Genomic DNA, 14,767 nt, shown 5'->3' with positions numbered 1-14,767 from the left:
TGGGCAAAAACTAATTTTCTATCACCCAGCAGCAGTTATACACCTTTCTTATGCCCATTTCAGATCATTTTTGTAGACAAACATGATCAGTTCCAAGTAGAGGAAAATGTCTGAAGAATTGAAGTGAAATTTGCATCAATTGGTGATTAAACGGATAGTAGTTTGGCCGGATATTCGGTTTTTTATGCGCGAATACGAAACTGGAAGACACTGTATGTGTGCATGAAGCGAATGAAGGATTACATTTTAGGAGAAATAATCACATTTTTACATGAAAATAATGAACTATTAATGAATTTTCCCTTTCAAATGGATATCCTTTAATAGAGTATTAAGTTTTCTGCAAGGAATCTTCAACAGGGTTAGTTTCTGATAAGGATTCAACTACTTAGGAGAAGATCAGAATTACTTAATTGCAACCTTCTTAGATAGATCCGAGGAAGTTAGACTTTTTAGGAGTTCTTGAAACGTTAACCGTCTTGCTGGCAATGTTATTGGAGTATATAAAATATCTTGCGACAAATATTCTGAGAGTAACAGCTCATCGTCTTCTTCAAGACCTGTAAATGAAACAAAAGAGTCGAAACTGAATCAAACCTTATACACGAAACTCACGACACGCCTTTTGGGACTGTTTCAATTAAGTGGCAATTGAAAGTAATAGTTAGCGTCGCGTTCAAGGAAAAAAATCCCGTTGCTAACGAAATCGACGAAATGTGAAAACACTTAGAATCGATCGCAATCACGATCCTTACACTTGATGGTCATTAAAATCTAAGCAGTCAATCGAGGGCAAGGATTGCTAGAGTCCTTTTTATTGAAAAATAAAGAAATAAATTCAGGTAAATGTAACATGAAGTGATAAACAAATTCCCTGAAATGTTTCAATCAGCTAAATGCGTCGGAAGTTTCCAGAACTAAATAAAATCAACTTTATTGAATAATTCCGTTATCCTGATTGAGATAAAAAACGAAAGCTGAACGTGAAACTGGGTTAAGATAGAACATATTCACAAATCATTGAGAAAAGGACCAATACTACCCCATTTTACAGTATTTATTTGTTTGAAAACTTATTAGAAACATTTTTTCGATATAATTTATGCTCCAAAAACTATTTCTGTATTGTTTATTTTCAGTTCTAAGACATCTTAAAAAGTTACGTTATATCGAGGTTGCTTTATATCGAGGTATGACGGTATATCTTTTGTGAAATTCACGAAAAAAATTAACGTTAAGTTAGGGTGTCCGTCTTTACCACCCTTCCCCCTAATAGATTTATAAGCAAACTAAATAACATAATCCAGCGGAGAGCTGATCCCAATCATCTGATTAGCCCGGCGACTTACCTCGATCTCTTTCCGGTAGAAATCCTCGATCGTCGGGTCGTACTTCTCGATGAAGCAACCGGACACGAACTGCACGGTGAGGGCGGATTTGCCAACCCCTCCGGAGCCCAGTACAACGACCTTGAATTCGCGCATTTTTGCTCTCTAATCACTCGCTTGACTACTCTCTGCTGCTTCTCCTCCTCGTCGTCGTTCCTCACTTGCCGCTTACTTTGCTGCTACTTACTGCTGAACACGAAAACGAAAACCTGGGCGAAATTTCCACGTTAATTTGCCTTTGATTTTCTTCTTTCTTTTTCAAGGTGTGCACTACTATCATACGACTTGAGGATATGGTAACGACAACACAATCACTTCGGCTTTACTTCGATCTCTTCTATAGCACTACTCCCGCCCGTAAATAGACTAATAAACAATAACAAAACAGAACGGAAATTATTTCCAATTACTAATTGAGCAGACACAATTGAGCTCGAATCTCGTTTCCTTCGAACACACGCACTTCTTTCTTGGAAATCCTGCCCTTCTGTGACTCAGTGATTCCGAGCGAGATCACCACACTTGCCGCTGTATTTTGTTGCTTTCTCTCTCTCTCACTTTCAATCACAACAATATTTATTTTTCATTTCTTGGAAATACAACTTCTTGCCAACCGATGTTGATTATTAATCTTTGCTTTTTTTTCCTATTACTAAATGCTATACGAATCAGCAACAAGTACACACCAACACATTGATAAGATACGCACACTTCCGCAGTCAGCCGTTTGTTGGCTTTCACTATCGCGTGCAACTTCTACTCGGCGGAACTGATAAGCAACCGCCGACAGTGATAACAGATAGCCGAACAATGAACGACTAAATTGTGGTTGCGGCGCGTAGTACACTTACCACTAACAAGAACGCACCACCAATTCACACACAGCACAACACATACACAGACGATACCAAACAAAAGCCAAAATTCACCATGAGAAACTAACAGCGGCTGTTGTGCGAGCGATAGATAAGCGACCACAACGACACTCGCGCACTTATGTTTGTGTTTCCCTCTTATTTCCAAGTTTATTTTTCTTTTTTGATGTTTTGGTTTACTACACCAGGTCCGGGTGGTGAAGGATGGTGAAGATCGTTGTCTCCGCGACGGACGTCGCGAGTGGCTAAGCAGCTCACAGCGGACGGAAGGTCAACGCGCGCACGCAATCAGCGCGCAGCCGAAAATCTATAATCTCCCGGAAGGTCGTCGTAAAACTGCCAATCGCCAACCTCGTCGTCGGTCGTCCGGTAAATGTGAACTGGGGGAGGGCGCGATTGTGCTCTGCTGTCTCAAACTGGCTTTCTATAGGAACTTGTGGTTTGTCGCATATTCTGGCTGGGTGTGGATTCAATGCTGCATTGTGCGGATTTGCTCTTTTCCGAGGAAACGCGGAGCGGATGGCTTGCTGTGCGAAGTAGTGTCGGGGGGAACTTCCTTGCGAGCTTGGTCATAGGTGCGATCATCGATGGAGGCGGTGGTAGTGTAACTGCAAGAACAATAAAAAATAAGCTTTATTAGTAAGAAAATGGGTAGATAGTTTCTTCTGCATAACATCTGAGATATATAAAACAAAGCCCACTGTGCAGGGTTACCAAATCTACAGAATAATTTGAATTTATACAGTTTGTTTAGACTTTTTAAAACCAAGAATCTGTAGTTACAGATTACATATTTTCAGAATTTACATATTTTTAAAGATAAGGTTCCAATTTTATACAACAATTATTTTTATTCAATGAATTCCAATAATTTTTTCCCATCACTTCACGAAAATTCTCCATTTCGAGAGCTTATTTCTTAGTCATTTCTTGACGAATTTACGAGATGTCGACATATATTGCAATCGATTTGAACACTCCCCAATCATCTAATACTGTATAGATAATTATAAAATTGCCAAATGTTCTTAAATGGCGTTGCAGTGAGAACTTCTAATTTTCCAAACATTTGTTCAGATTGCAAGGCGTTTTTTTTGGTATTGTAATTGGGTAATTGGTATAGTCAATGTTAGGAACAGGCATTGCGGTCTACACAAATGAGGCAGCCAACTCGGTTAGGGATTCTAACAATCCGAACATTGAAAACTATTCCTTTGGAGAAAATTGAAAATTCGAACTCTTCAATCATAATCGATGAGTCTACCGAACTGGGAATCTTAAAAATTTTAGCTATTGTCGTTTGAAGTTTTGATGAAAATAGGTTTCAGATGAAAGATACCTGAAAAGAGGTGAAGGGAGACAAAAAAGAGATTATAAATAAATATAGGCGGTCGCTACAACGTTAACTATATGGCTATATAAAGTGAGCGATGGTGGGGCTTGGCCACATTCTATCATCAGATGCCAAGCAGAAAAGACGCTATCTTGAAATTGATTTTCAGCATAAGAGATATAGTTGCATTTGCCGGGGATGTATGCGGTGCGATACCGCAAGAGTGAGAGACAGGAGCTTCAATGGGATGTGGAGCAGGAGAGCCTATCGAAGTGTGTTAAAAGCGGTGGAAGCGTCGCGCCGGGAGCTGGAGTTTTTAAACGGCTTTTTAGCAGTGACATATTTGTATGTTTGTATGTAACATGTTTGTCTATGGCGCTGTACCACATTAATTGAAATTGGACCCCTTTGCTGTTGACCGGTTGATCTGAAATTTGGAACACACCTTTATCTCTGCAATCATTATAAAACTGTGTATTTCATGATCTTGAAAATCCAAGATGGCGACCGCTACAAAATGGCGGATTACATATTTTCTCAAAGCCCCATACATATGGGTATCAAATGAAAGGGATTGACTAATAGAACACAGTTATTCATGAAGAACACAAATTCAAAATGGCCGCCACAACAAAATGGCGGATTACATATTTTCTCTAAACCACATCAATATGGGTATCGAAGGAAGGACCACAGTTATTCATGAGAAGTGCGAAGCCCAATTATATCACGATACCAGACGGTAAATTCCTATTACTATATGCTTGCCATCAAGTGTGTGTTCGTTGCCGGCTGAACAATAACCCCTACAACATTTGTACCGCACGACATTTGCACGACAAATTTTATTTTTTTCGTATTTGCATCTAAACGTTTGAGTGTTTGCTGAGTGTGCTGAGTTTTTATTTTATTCTTTGATTGTTTTTGTAATTTTGTGCATGAAAAGTTGGTCATTCTGGGATCTGTGCTCCATGATATTCGAATAATGGACACTCTTTGGTGCAGTCCTACGACTCTCCGGTTATGTTCCCGACATTACCCACTCGTCTTTTTTAAATAAACACATAGAACGAATGTTCGTGCTTTCAATCCCAAAAATATTCATTGTGTCGACAGCAAAAAAGAGCGGGATCACTGAGTAACCACTTCAGGGTAAGTATGCAGTACATAGGTAAGTTTTCTTCCCGGTAACACTCTCCGAAAAGACGACGCAGTAGATAAGAGTTCTTCGATCCAGGTAAGTGTACACACTTTTATTCTATTTATTTTTCATTGCAGGTAAGTCTAACTAATTTATTTCTTCATTTCTTTCCAGGTTCAATTCACTACATTTTATATTTAATTTTCAGGTAATTCACTACATTTTAATTTTTTTATTCATTATTCCAGGTAAATTTCTTTTAATAACTATTTCAACAAATAAATATAACTGTGTCACGTCATCTAGCAGGCCGTCTCCATCAAAACACCGAAAGGTAAAAGAGAGCGCTGCATTCGATCTAATGCCTTTTTATAGATGTCCATTGCCGGAAGTCAACTAGTTTTTTATTTTCTTGATTTTGGTTTTATGGTTTCGCTTGACTGTCGGAAATTCCCTTGCAAGCGTTGGGGGCTATTTCTCATAGATGGGTCTGCATTTGTTCATCAAACACATTGATTGATCTGTCATTTTCAAAGCCAGATGCGATATCTAGATGGATAGAAGAGGAACCTTGTAGCCTAAAGCTCGCATAACAGAAAAAATCTATCAATCAATGAATTCTCGATGTCGAATTTGAAGTGACGACGTCTACGGTGGTGTGAAGCAATTAATTCAATCAGATTAGTAAGCCCTAAAGCAGTGTCAAATTTTTAAAATTGAAATGAAAATTCTTACTTCGATTTTGTCTTATAAAAAATTATTAAAAATATTCTGCTACTTGAAAAATTTAAAAACAAACTAGATTGAGTGGCTATGATTGTCCATGAACAAAAAACTGATAGCACTGATCGAAAATATTACTCAAAGGGTTAAGTACATCAGTTCCAATCTGAGAAAGTATTAACCCATTAACGACCAAGCCGTAAAAATATTTTTTTTAACTAAAGCCATTGGTGTAATTTAGAACTTTGACGTTACAGAAACTTTAATCTTCAAGAATTGTTTTTTTTCGATCTTCCGTTTTCCGGAAAATGACAAAAAATCGAAAAATCGCCAAACAAAAACACTGGCCAAACCCTACATTTTTGTTCCTGTAGGAGGTTAAATCCAATGGTTTTTTCCCACATCACAATGTGTGATCTTTTATCAAAGTGATACTGTAGAAAAGTTTGCATATTTTTGAACTTCATAGGGTTTTGTTTTTGGTTAGGTTATGTGAGGTTATGTACTTTCCGCACATAGTTGCTTTAAACCGAATTTATTGCCCAATAAAGTTATACAAAATTGAATGAATTTGATAGTAGGTGATAGTTAATAGACTAAGCTATCATTTGATGATAAAAACATACCAAATGGTTGCTTTTTTTCTGTATTATAGTGACTTTCAACACTTTCACCATTTTGGAAAAATGTCGAGAGTGAAAATTGAACTCGTTAAGCAAATGGTTGCTTTTCAAAGCCATGTAATATTATCAATGCTGCTGTTCGATTTCTAGAACGCTTGGCATACAATGGGTTAAATAAATTATAAAACTATTCTTCTTCTTGGATGGCACTAACGTTCCTAGTGAAACTTTTGCATTTTTAACGTAAGTATTACTTGCGTCATTTTTTAGTAGTACTTAGTTGAAATTTCTATGCAGGAAAACACGCCTTGAATGTATGCAGTGGAGTGGCAAGCTCTAGAATAAGCGTGCAAGTGCAAGTCGGAAGAAATTTCTTTGACGAAAAATCTCCCGGCCAGAACGGGGATAGAATCGAACCCCCGACATGATAATGTGTTACGCTAACCACTCGACCATGGGACCACTATAAAACTATTACAAAGTTTGAAATAGACATGATTTTAGCACTATACGATGTCTATTGATCAACTTTTTTTCAATTTGAGCGTATCCTACAATATATCTATTTAGTTTTTTTTTTCTTGCTTTAAAACTAGAAGTGGGTGATATCTGTGATATAACCGCAGGGTAATCTTAGGACTAACGCGGGCTTAGCAATCAGTTAGTAACAGGCATTTAACCCTTAGATATTTCATTTTTCGAATAAAGTGATTATCATACCACTTCGTTTAACCGGAAAAGAATTATTAACGCTCAAAGGAGTAATCGATTCCTCTTCAAAAATACCCAGCGCAAATAGTACCCCCTCCCCAAGCCCCGACAATTAGAATCATCGTCCTCCTCGGAATTACACAGCAAAAATAAGCCCCCCTTCTCAACAACTCGATTGGAAACGACAATCAATTGAAGCATTCGCATACAAATTATTTTATAACACTGCTTTCATCAACATGATTTATTTGATTTCGTATTCGTATTCGAAAGTATAAACACTGATAGTCGCTGATTCGATTCATTCACGTAAAACACCGTCTTTATTCTTTTGTCGGTACATGAAGGAATGATCTTCTAACAGATCGTTTATTCTATATTAAAACTTTCTTAATTCGTTCCTTCCACTATCGATTTCAACTATTTTCATACCTTCTAAGTATATGGTGAGAGCATTACGTAAGCGAGAAATATTTACAAAAATTCATTTCAGGTTCTTATAGACACAGTGATCCTAATTCCTAATATCGATTTCCCAAACTTCATTAAAAAAATTAAATTCGAAAATTTAAATCTTTGTGTGGAATATACAGGAATCCGTATGTACATTCTATATCCAGAATCCAAAATTATACTAAAAAAGCTAAAGTCTTAATCGGGAAACTGATTCTGGGATCAGGTGCATCTAGAATGCAGTAATCTTTTAAGGGAGTATTCTAGTCTAGAAATTTGAAAAAAATTAATTTTTTTTTCCTTCATATTTCTGTAGTTTAGACATTCAAGAATATACTCTAGAAAGGACATATCGAAAATCATATTATTTACCGAGTTAGAGCCATTTTTGTGATGCGGTATCTAACCTGGTACGGCCATAACAATGAACTTCAAACGCGTTTTTCTCGAAACTAGTTTTTTCAAACTGGCGTACACGATATCTCAAGTTCTACTGAACCGATTTATGTCAAATTTATATGAAAATAATCTGCATACATCTCTCTATCGCATGAACCAATAAAAAATTATAACTTTTTAATTTTACTATTTTTAAAAAATCGGTAAACGCAAAAAAAACGTTTTAAACAGCATTTTTGTTTTCAAACGGCCGCCATTTTGTTAAAACCCATGTTTTTGACTTGTCCGAGGTTCATGCCATAGCGACATCTTTAATGATTCAGAATCTGTTCGATTTTTTTGTTTCAGATAACCAGAAGGACTGGAATCGTGTACGCCATGGCACAACTTTTTTTTGAACACCCTCACTTCACCAGCATGTAACTATTCTAATTATGAATATTTTTTTTCCGTCCTATTTTTGTTTTATTGTTGAAAGATAGATAAACGAATAATGATATAATGGATAGTAAAAATATTCTTTGTTTTATTTTTACGGAGTTCGAAAAAACGTCCGAAATTCGTGTCTCTACACTAGAATACCCCCTTAAGGCAGTATTCTAGTCTAAAAATTTGAAAAAAAATCAAAAATTCTTTCCTTCATATTTCTGCAGTTTAGGCATTCAAGAATATACCCTAGAAAGAACTTATCGAAAATCCTATTATTTACCGAGTTAGAGTCATTTTAGTGATGCAGTATCTAACCTGGTTCGGCAATAACAATGATTTTCAAACGCATTTTTCTCGAAATTAGTTTTTTCAAAATGGCGTATACGATATCTCAAGTTCTACTGAGCCGATTCATGTTGAATTTATATGGATACAATCTGCAGGCATCTCTCTATCACATGAATCTCTAAAAAATGACATTTCACTGTTTTTAAAAAATCGGAAAACGTGAGAAAACACGTTTTAAACGGCATTCTGTTTTTCAAACGGCCGCCATTTTGTCAAAAAATATGTTTTTCACTTGTCTGAGGTTCATGCGATAGCGGCATCTATACTGATTCAGAATCTGTTCGATTTGTTTGTTTCTGATAACCAAAAGGGATGGAATAGTGTACGTCATGGCACAACAGCCCTCTCATTTCATCAGCTCTTAACAATTCTAGTTATGAATATTTTTTCTCCGTTCAATTTTTGTTTTATTGTTAAAAGATAGATGAACAAATGATGATCTAATGTTAATTAGTGCTCGAATATTGTTTTCTTTATCTAAGAAATTTAATGGATTTACTGAACTATCTTGTGTTTCATGGAATTTTATATTTGAGCCATATATATCTATATTTGAGCCATTTATATAATTACTAGCTGACCCGGCAAACTTCGTCTCACCAAAAATTTGTTTTTTGTTATCAATACCTTCAAACATTCACGTCTTCGTACTATGAGCAAGTTCATAGGTCCAATCGCAGAACTGTTCATTGATTGATCTTCTAATCGACCCCATTGAATATACCTTTTACTACAAAATTCCTAGTATTTCTAACAAAACTCATCATTATAATATCAGATTATTTTCAGACACAATTCTCTTTCAAGATTTTCAACCACTTGCAAATATCATGTTCATTCCGTTACATGGAATAAATGTTTTATACAGAAAATATGATAGAATAAAGACAGCCCTAAATCGGACAATTCCTTCCTCGAGTTCTGCTCTTATCAACACATGTGGCGATCCTTTTTTTTTTGTATAGATAGAAGAAGATATAGGAGTGTGTTTCTTCACATTAAAATCCATTTCCAGTTTCGAACAAAGATCAATTTCGATAGCGCAAACATCAAATGGACTAACAGCACTTGTCACTACGTAATTGTAGAACATATGGTAATTTAATTTTCCGAATTTTCCCTTTTTTCTTCAGAGTTTTCTCATACATTTCTCATACCCAAAAACCCTCACATCCCTAATTGTGCTTGATTAGTTCTCGAGTTATGCAGAAGTTTGTGTTTCATTTCTATGACAGACAACCACCAGCCCCAGTGGAAAAATTTGGTTCCATTTGCTAGATTAATTCTCGAGTAATGCAGAAATTTGAATTTCATTTGTATGGCAGACCCCTAACCCCTGAAATACTTCGGATAATCGAGTCTAAAATTCCGGATAATCGAGTCTCCGGATAATCGAGTCCGACCTGTACCACCAAAGAGGAAGAAGAAGAAGGATACACGGATACGCTCTTTCAGAAAAAAATAGTTACACTTAAATTTGGTCATACGATAGTGAAAAGTGTTATTTTGAATAGTCGCTAACCAGTGACAATCTAGATGCACCGCTTTTGTGGCTTATGTCAGAGCATCGAAAGAATACGAAGCCATTATTACATATAGGGGAGCCGCGGGTAAGACGGTAGTGGGGGTATGATGGACAGATGGATTTGTATAGTTGCATTATGATTTCAAATTTCTGTTGATGGTTGATGGATGATATTCAAACCATCCTATGGCAATAAATACTGATCAAAAGTGAAAAAAGGAAACAAAAACCTAAAAACAAACATGATTCCGCGTGTGGATGTAATTTTTGCGGCATCGATATTAAGCATTTTGAGTGATTTAATTGCAAAATTGAATTCGCTGATGGTCATACTTCGATTTGTGAGTTGACAGAAAAGCGATATTAGGTATGTACCGAAAAGTAAATTCTTTCGTAAGTGGTAAGTTTAAATTATTAGAATAATTAAACTGGTGGGGTTGAAATGGACAGTCACATCCATAATCACATCCAATGCATGATGGAAAGTGAAGGGAATAATATTGAACTCTTTATTATATCGCTTTCTCTTTTTGTTCCATTTCAGTTACCGGACGCACAAACACTGAGAGAAGGGGAATTAATCCTCTCGCGAGCGATAAACTACTACGCTTCGTATATTGTTGACCTGTCCATATTCCCCCCACTACTTGTCCATTATACCCGCATCGATAAAAATCTACTATCGGCTTGTTTTAATTTCAGTAAAAAACATGAAAAAACCCATTTTTATAAAACATTTGGCCAATTATTTCGAAAACCAGCATATGGAACTGTAAGAAACTGCTTTTAAGTTTTAGAAAACATGAGTTTCCAAAGATACAATACAATACAATTGAAGTTTTCCTTAACATGTCCATCTTACCCCCATCTCCCCTAGTTTCATTTAATAAATGTGTACATATTTCCCCATATAAAACTGCGCTATACATTGCAACCAAAGGACCTCTCGAGTTTACCAATGAGAGCGCGACTTATCGCGCAGTACAATATTGCTGTAACATTTAATAAGTCACATTTGCTGTCACATTTAATAAGTGAGTTGTACACACATTGGTTGGTTCACATTGGTACACTGTCGGGCAAAACATTAAGACCACTGCTCAAACAAAAAAGAAAGTGACCAAACTTTGAGAAAAAATCAATCCCTTTATAATAATTTGTTATAAATGTTATAAATTTCTTAGAACAATTCAAATGAATCTTAATGTTTTGTCCGACACTGTATATGTGCCGTATGCAACGTAGCGGAAAAGGCAAGCAAAACCGCTGCTTTGTTGTTTTTATTTTCGCTGCCTACGCATCGAAAGGAGGTGTTCCCTCCTTATGCTCTCTATCCATCACCATCACTTCTTCGTGCTATGCTGCCATAACTCAGCGGTTGTCATTCGCAACATGAATACAAAATTTCGCTGCTGCTGCTGCTGCTGTTGCAACGGCTGAGAGTTAGTAGAGCTTGCTCTGCTTGGTTTGATCGGCAGAATGTTGCGCTGTTTGGAATCAGCGCTTTTCACTATCGTTGGAGAAATTTTACTATTTTTGAGATCACATCGCACACCGACTGTGAGAGCGGGGAGATCGGCGGTAAACTGTGCGAAACGAAGAAAGTATGATAAAAAACGAAAATAAACCGCTCAAGATGCTGAACCTTTTTTTCGAATGGATGCCATTGCAAAGCTGGTTGTTGGTTGGATCCACCAAACACGCACGCATCGGAGGGCAACCGTGCGAAGAAGTGGGAATGGCTGTAAACAGCTGTCAGTCAAAGGCGTTGGAGAGCAGCAGCGGCAAAGTGGAACACACCGTCGCACGACGACGTAATCGAGACCGGGAATGTCAATCGTTTGTCATTGAAATGTCGATGCCGTAATATGGCGCGCGCGTGGAAGATACGCAAGAGAGCACGAGGAACCTGACTGCGACATGTCGTCGTTATGTGTGCGCGCATAGCGTCGATTCCTGCCAATTCAAGCCGTGTTCCACCCATTGTCGACAATTACAACTCAATAAATCAATAAAACACAATTAAACTTTACTGGAAGCACCGGCTGCGCGAATTGATAACAGCAAGCGTTTCTTCTTCTACAAACACTGAGTTCGCGTCAAGCGTCACGTTACAGAGTGTGCCATTATCAGCGCGTTGTTTTCTGCCTTTCCGTTTCACTGCTCTAGATCCTCCCCGCCACCCCCCAAGCGTAGTCCTTCTCTTCTATCGTATCTTCAACAAAGTGCAAAGTTTTTCTGATTCCTGGAGCAACGAGGGGCTGCTCGATTTGTGCCCAACCCAACCATCACCACGACGCGTCCATTGTGATTTGCGATTTGTCGCTGTGGTTAGTGGCGCGCTGTCTGTTTCAGCTGATAAGGCAACAAATAGCAACTAGCGAAATATAAATCGGTCGACACAGCAAGCAAGCGAAATGATTTATAAGGTGTTTTCCTCCACTTGGCGCGCACTCATTTTTGCTGGTCTGTCATCCTGGTTGCACCGTCATCCTCTCGTTGGGCGAAACGGGCTTCAAATCAATTCCCAAGGAAACCTGATAAGAGACACCCAGAGTCAATGTTTGTTCACAGATTGTGCCTCGCTTGACTCGCTCACTCCAATGCGTGGCCCATCGATCGAGGGAAAGGGGTAACGCGCGTCTTCATGACTTAGCGTATTTTTTTTAATTTAATTTTATTTCATTTTTCGCTCACACAGTGTTCGGTGGCCTCGGCGCTGTTGGTTGGAATGATGAATAATTCTCAGTTTAAGGCAATTATCGCCTGACTGTCGGTTATCAGTTCGGGGCTGAGTGAAACCTCAAGGCGAAATAAAAATGTTCTTCGTTTTTTGCTCACTAATTTGATAACACATGATTAGTCACCGCACTTGGAGCGGGAAATACCGATGAAACGCGGCCGAAAATTACTAATCGCATTTGTTTTGACGACTCACAAAATAACGAGAAAACAATTTTTGGTGTATTTTATTTATTCATTTTCGTCAAACAAATGTAGACTACATACTACAGCGTTGCGCTTGCCAAGATGGGGGCTTCGGGTTCGATTCCCGTTCGGGTCAGAAATTCTATCGTCATAGATCGTTTTTCTGGCTTGCACTGGTAAAGGGAAACTGTCTAGGGTGTGGAGGGTGTGGTGGGATGAGCATTGGGCATTGCCAGTCCCCAAGAAAAAAAACCACAAAAACCCGGAAACAGCTCCTCTAAGCGAATGGACGTCGCTATATGCGTCTTCGCCCAGTCCTGGTGGTACTCGGGACGTAAAGCAGCAGTATCACGATGGTCCTCCTGCGAGATAGTGGGGTTGGTCGCAGGCCTTGCAAGCCGCACCACTAAACATCAAGCAACGAACGATACACAAGAAAAAATGTGAATCAAGCCATGTTGTAAAGACGTTAAGCCAAAATAAATAAATAAAACAATGTTTTCTTAACATCCCGAAGATCTTATAATGTTGTATCGAACAACTATTCTCTCAGTGATGGAGTATGGCAGTTTCTGTTTTCAATCAGCTGCCAAAACACACCTCATTAAACTCGAGCGAATTCAGTATCTTTGTCTCCGTATTGCGTTGGGATGTATGCCCTCAACGCATACCATGAGTCTCGAGGTTTTGGCAGGCGTACTCCCACTAAAAGATCGCTTCAATTTATTATCTCTTCGGTTCCTCATCCGGTGTAAGGTTATGAACCCATTGGTGATCGGAAATTTTGAGCAGCTGATCGAGCTAAATTTTCATTCTGGATTCATGAGCTCATATCATGAATTCGTCTCCATGCAGGTTGATCCTTCTTCGTATATTCCCAACCGTGTTTGTTTTCCTGACTACATCAATTCCTCTGTGCATTTTGATCTGTCCATGAAGCAGGATATCCATGGAATTCCAGATTATCATCGATCGGGGATCGTTCCTACGATTTTCGAAGCAAAGTATGGGCGTGTCAATTGTGATAATATGTACTTTACTGATTTGGAGTGTTCAACAAATTTTTTAGCACCTCACACAGTCTTCAGTATCCTTGCTCAGTGTACATTGCTGAATTGGCAGCAATACACTGGGCGCTGGACAGCGTCGCCTCACGACCTGTTGAACACTATTACATTGTAACGGATAGTCTTAGCTCTGTCGAAGCTATCCGTTCAGTGAGGCCGGAAAAGCACTCGCCGTACTTCCTTGAGAGAATACGAGAAATTTTGAGTGCTTTATCCAGACGCTGTTATGTCATTACCTTTGTGTGGGTCCCTTCTCATTGCTCAATTCCGGGTAATGAGAGGGCTGACTCATTAGCAAAGGTAGGTGCAATTGAAGGCGAAATTTATCAGTGTCAAATCGCCTTCAATGAATTTTATTCTTTAGTTCGTAAAAATACTATCGTTAACTGGCAACGCAAATGGAACGAAGGTGAATTGGGCCGGTGGCTCCACTCAATTATCCCTAAGGTTAGCCTCAATTCGTGGTTCAAAAGTTTGGACTTGAGTCGGGACTTTATTCGCACCTTCTCCCGACTCAAGTCCAATCACTGTTCGTTAGACGCGCTGCTTTTTCGTTTTAATCTTGCCGACAGCAATATCTGTGCTTGTGGCCAAGGTTACCACGACATCGAACACGTTGTTTGGTCGTGCGAGGAGTATCTTGTTGTCAGATCGAATTTAGAAAACTCCCTTCGGGCTGGAGGAAAGCAGTCCAATGTGCCGGTGAGAGATGTGTTGGCTCGGTTAGACCTTGAACATGTAATCAAATATATGTTTTCCTTAAAGCTATCGATCTTCGAGTGTGATTGTTCATACATCCTTTTCCCCTCCTTTTCGTCCTTCGC

General features: G+C 38.4%; 1 protein-coding gene across 1 annotated transcript in view; it reads right to left on the bottom strand.

The window, feature by feature from the left end:
- LOC129770127 (ras-related protein Rap-2a) overlaps positions 1-14,767 on the bottom strand; it is a 500,200-nt gene that overhangs the window by 452,860 nt on the left and 32,573 nt on the right. The window contains exon 2 of the mRNA XM_055772772.1: positions 1,350-2,871. Within this exon, the coding sequence (XP_055628747.1) occupies positions 1,350-1,484 (135 nt within the window). The 5' untranslated portion in view covers positions 1,485-2,871. The remainder of the gene's footprint in view (positions 1-1,349; positions 2,872-14,767) is intronic.

This window comes from Toxorhynchites rutilus, chromosome 2 (genome assembly GCF_029784135.1).
Source record: "Toxorhynchites rutilus septentrionalis strain SRP chromosome 2, ASM2978413v1, whole genome shotgun sequence".
In the NCBI taxonomy this organism is placed as follows: domain Eukaryota; kingdom Metazoa; phylum Arthropoda; class Insecta; order Diptera; family Culicidae; genus Toxorhynchites; species Toxorhynchites rutilus.
The sequence above is the reverse complement of the archived record's forward strand: the minus strand, read 5'-3'. Positions and strand labels throughout refer to the sequence as shown.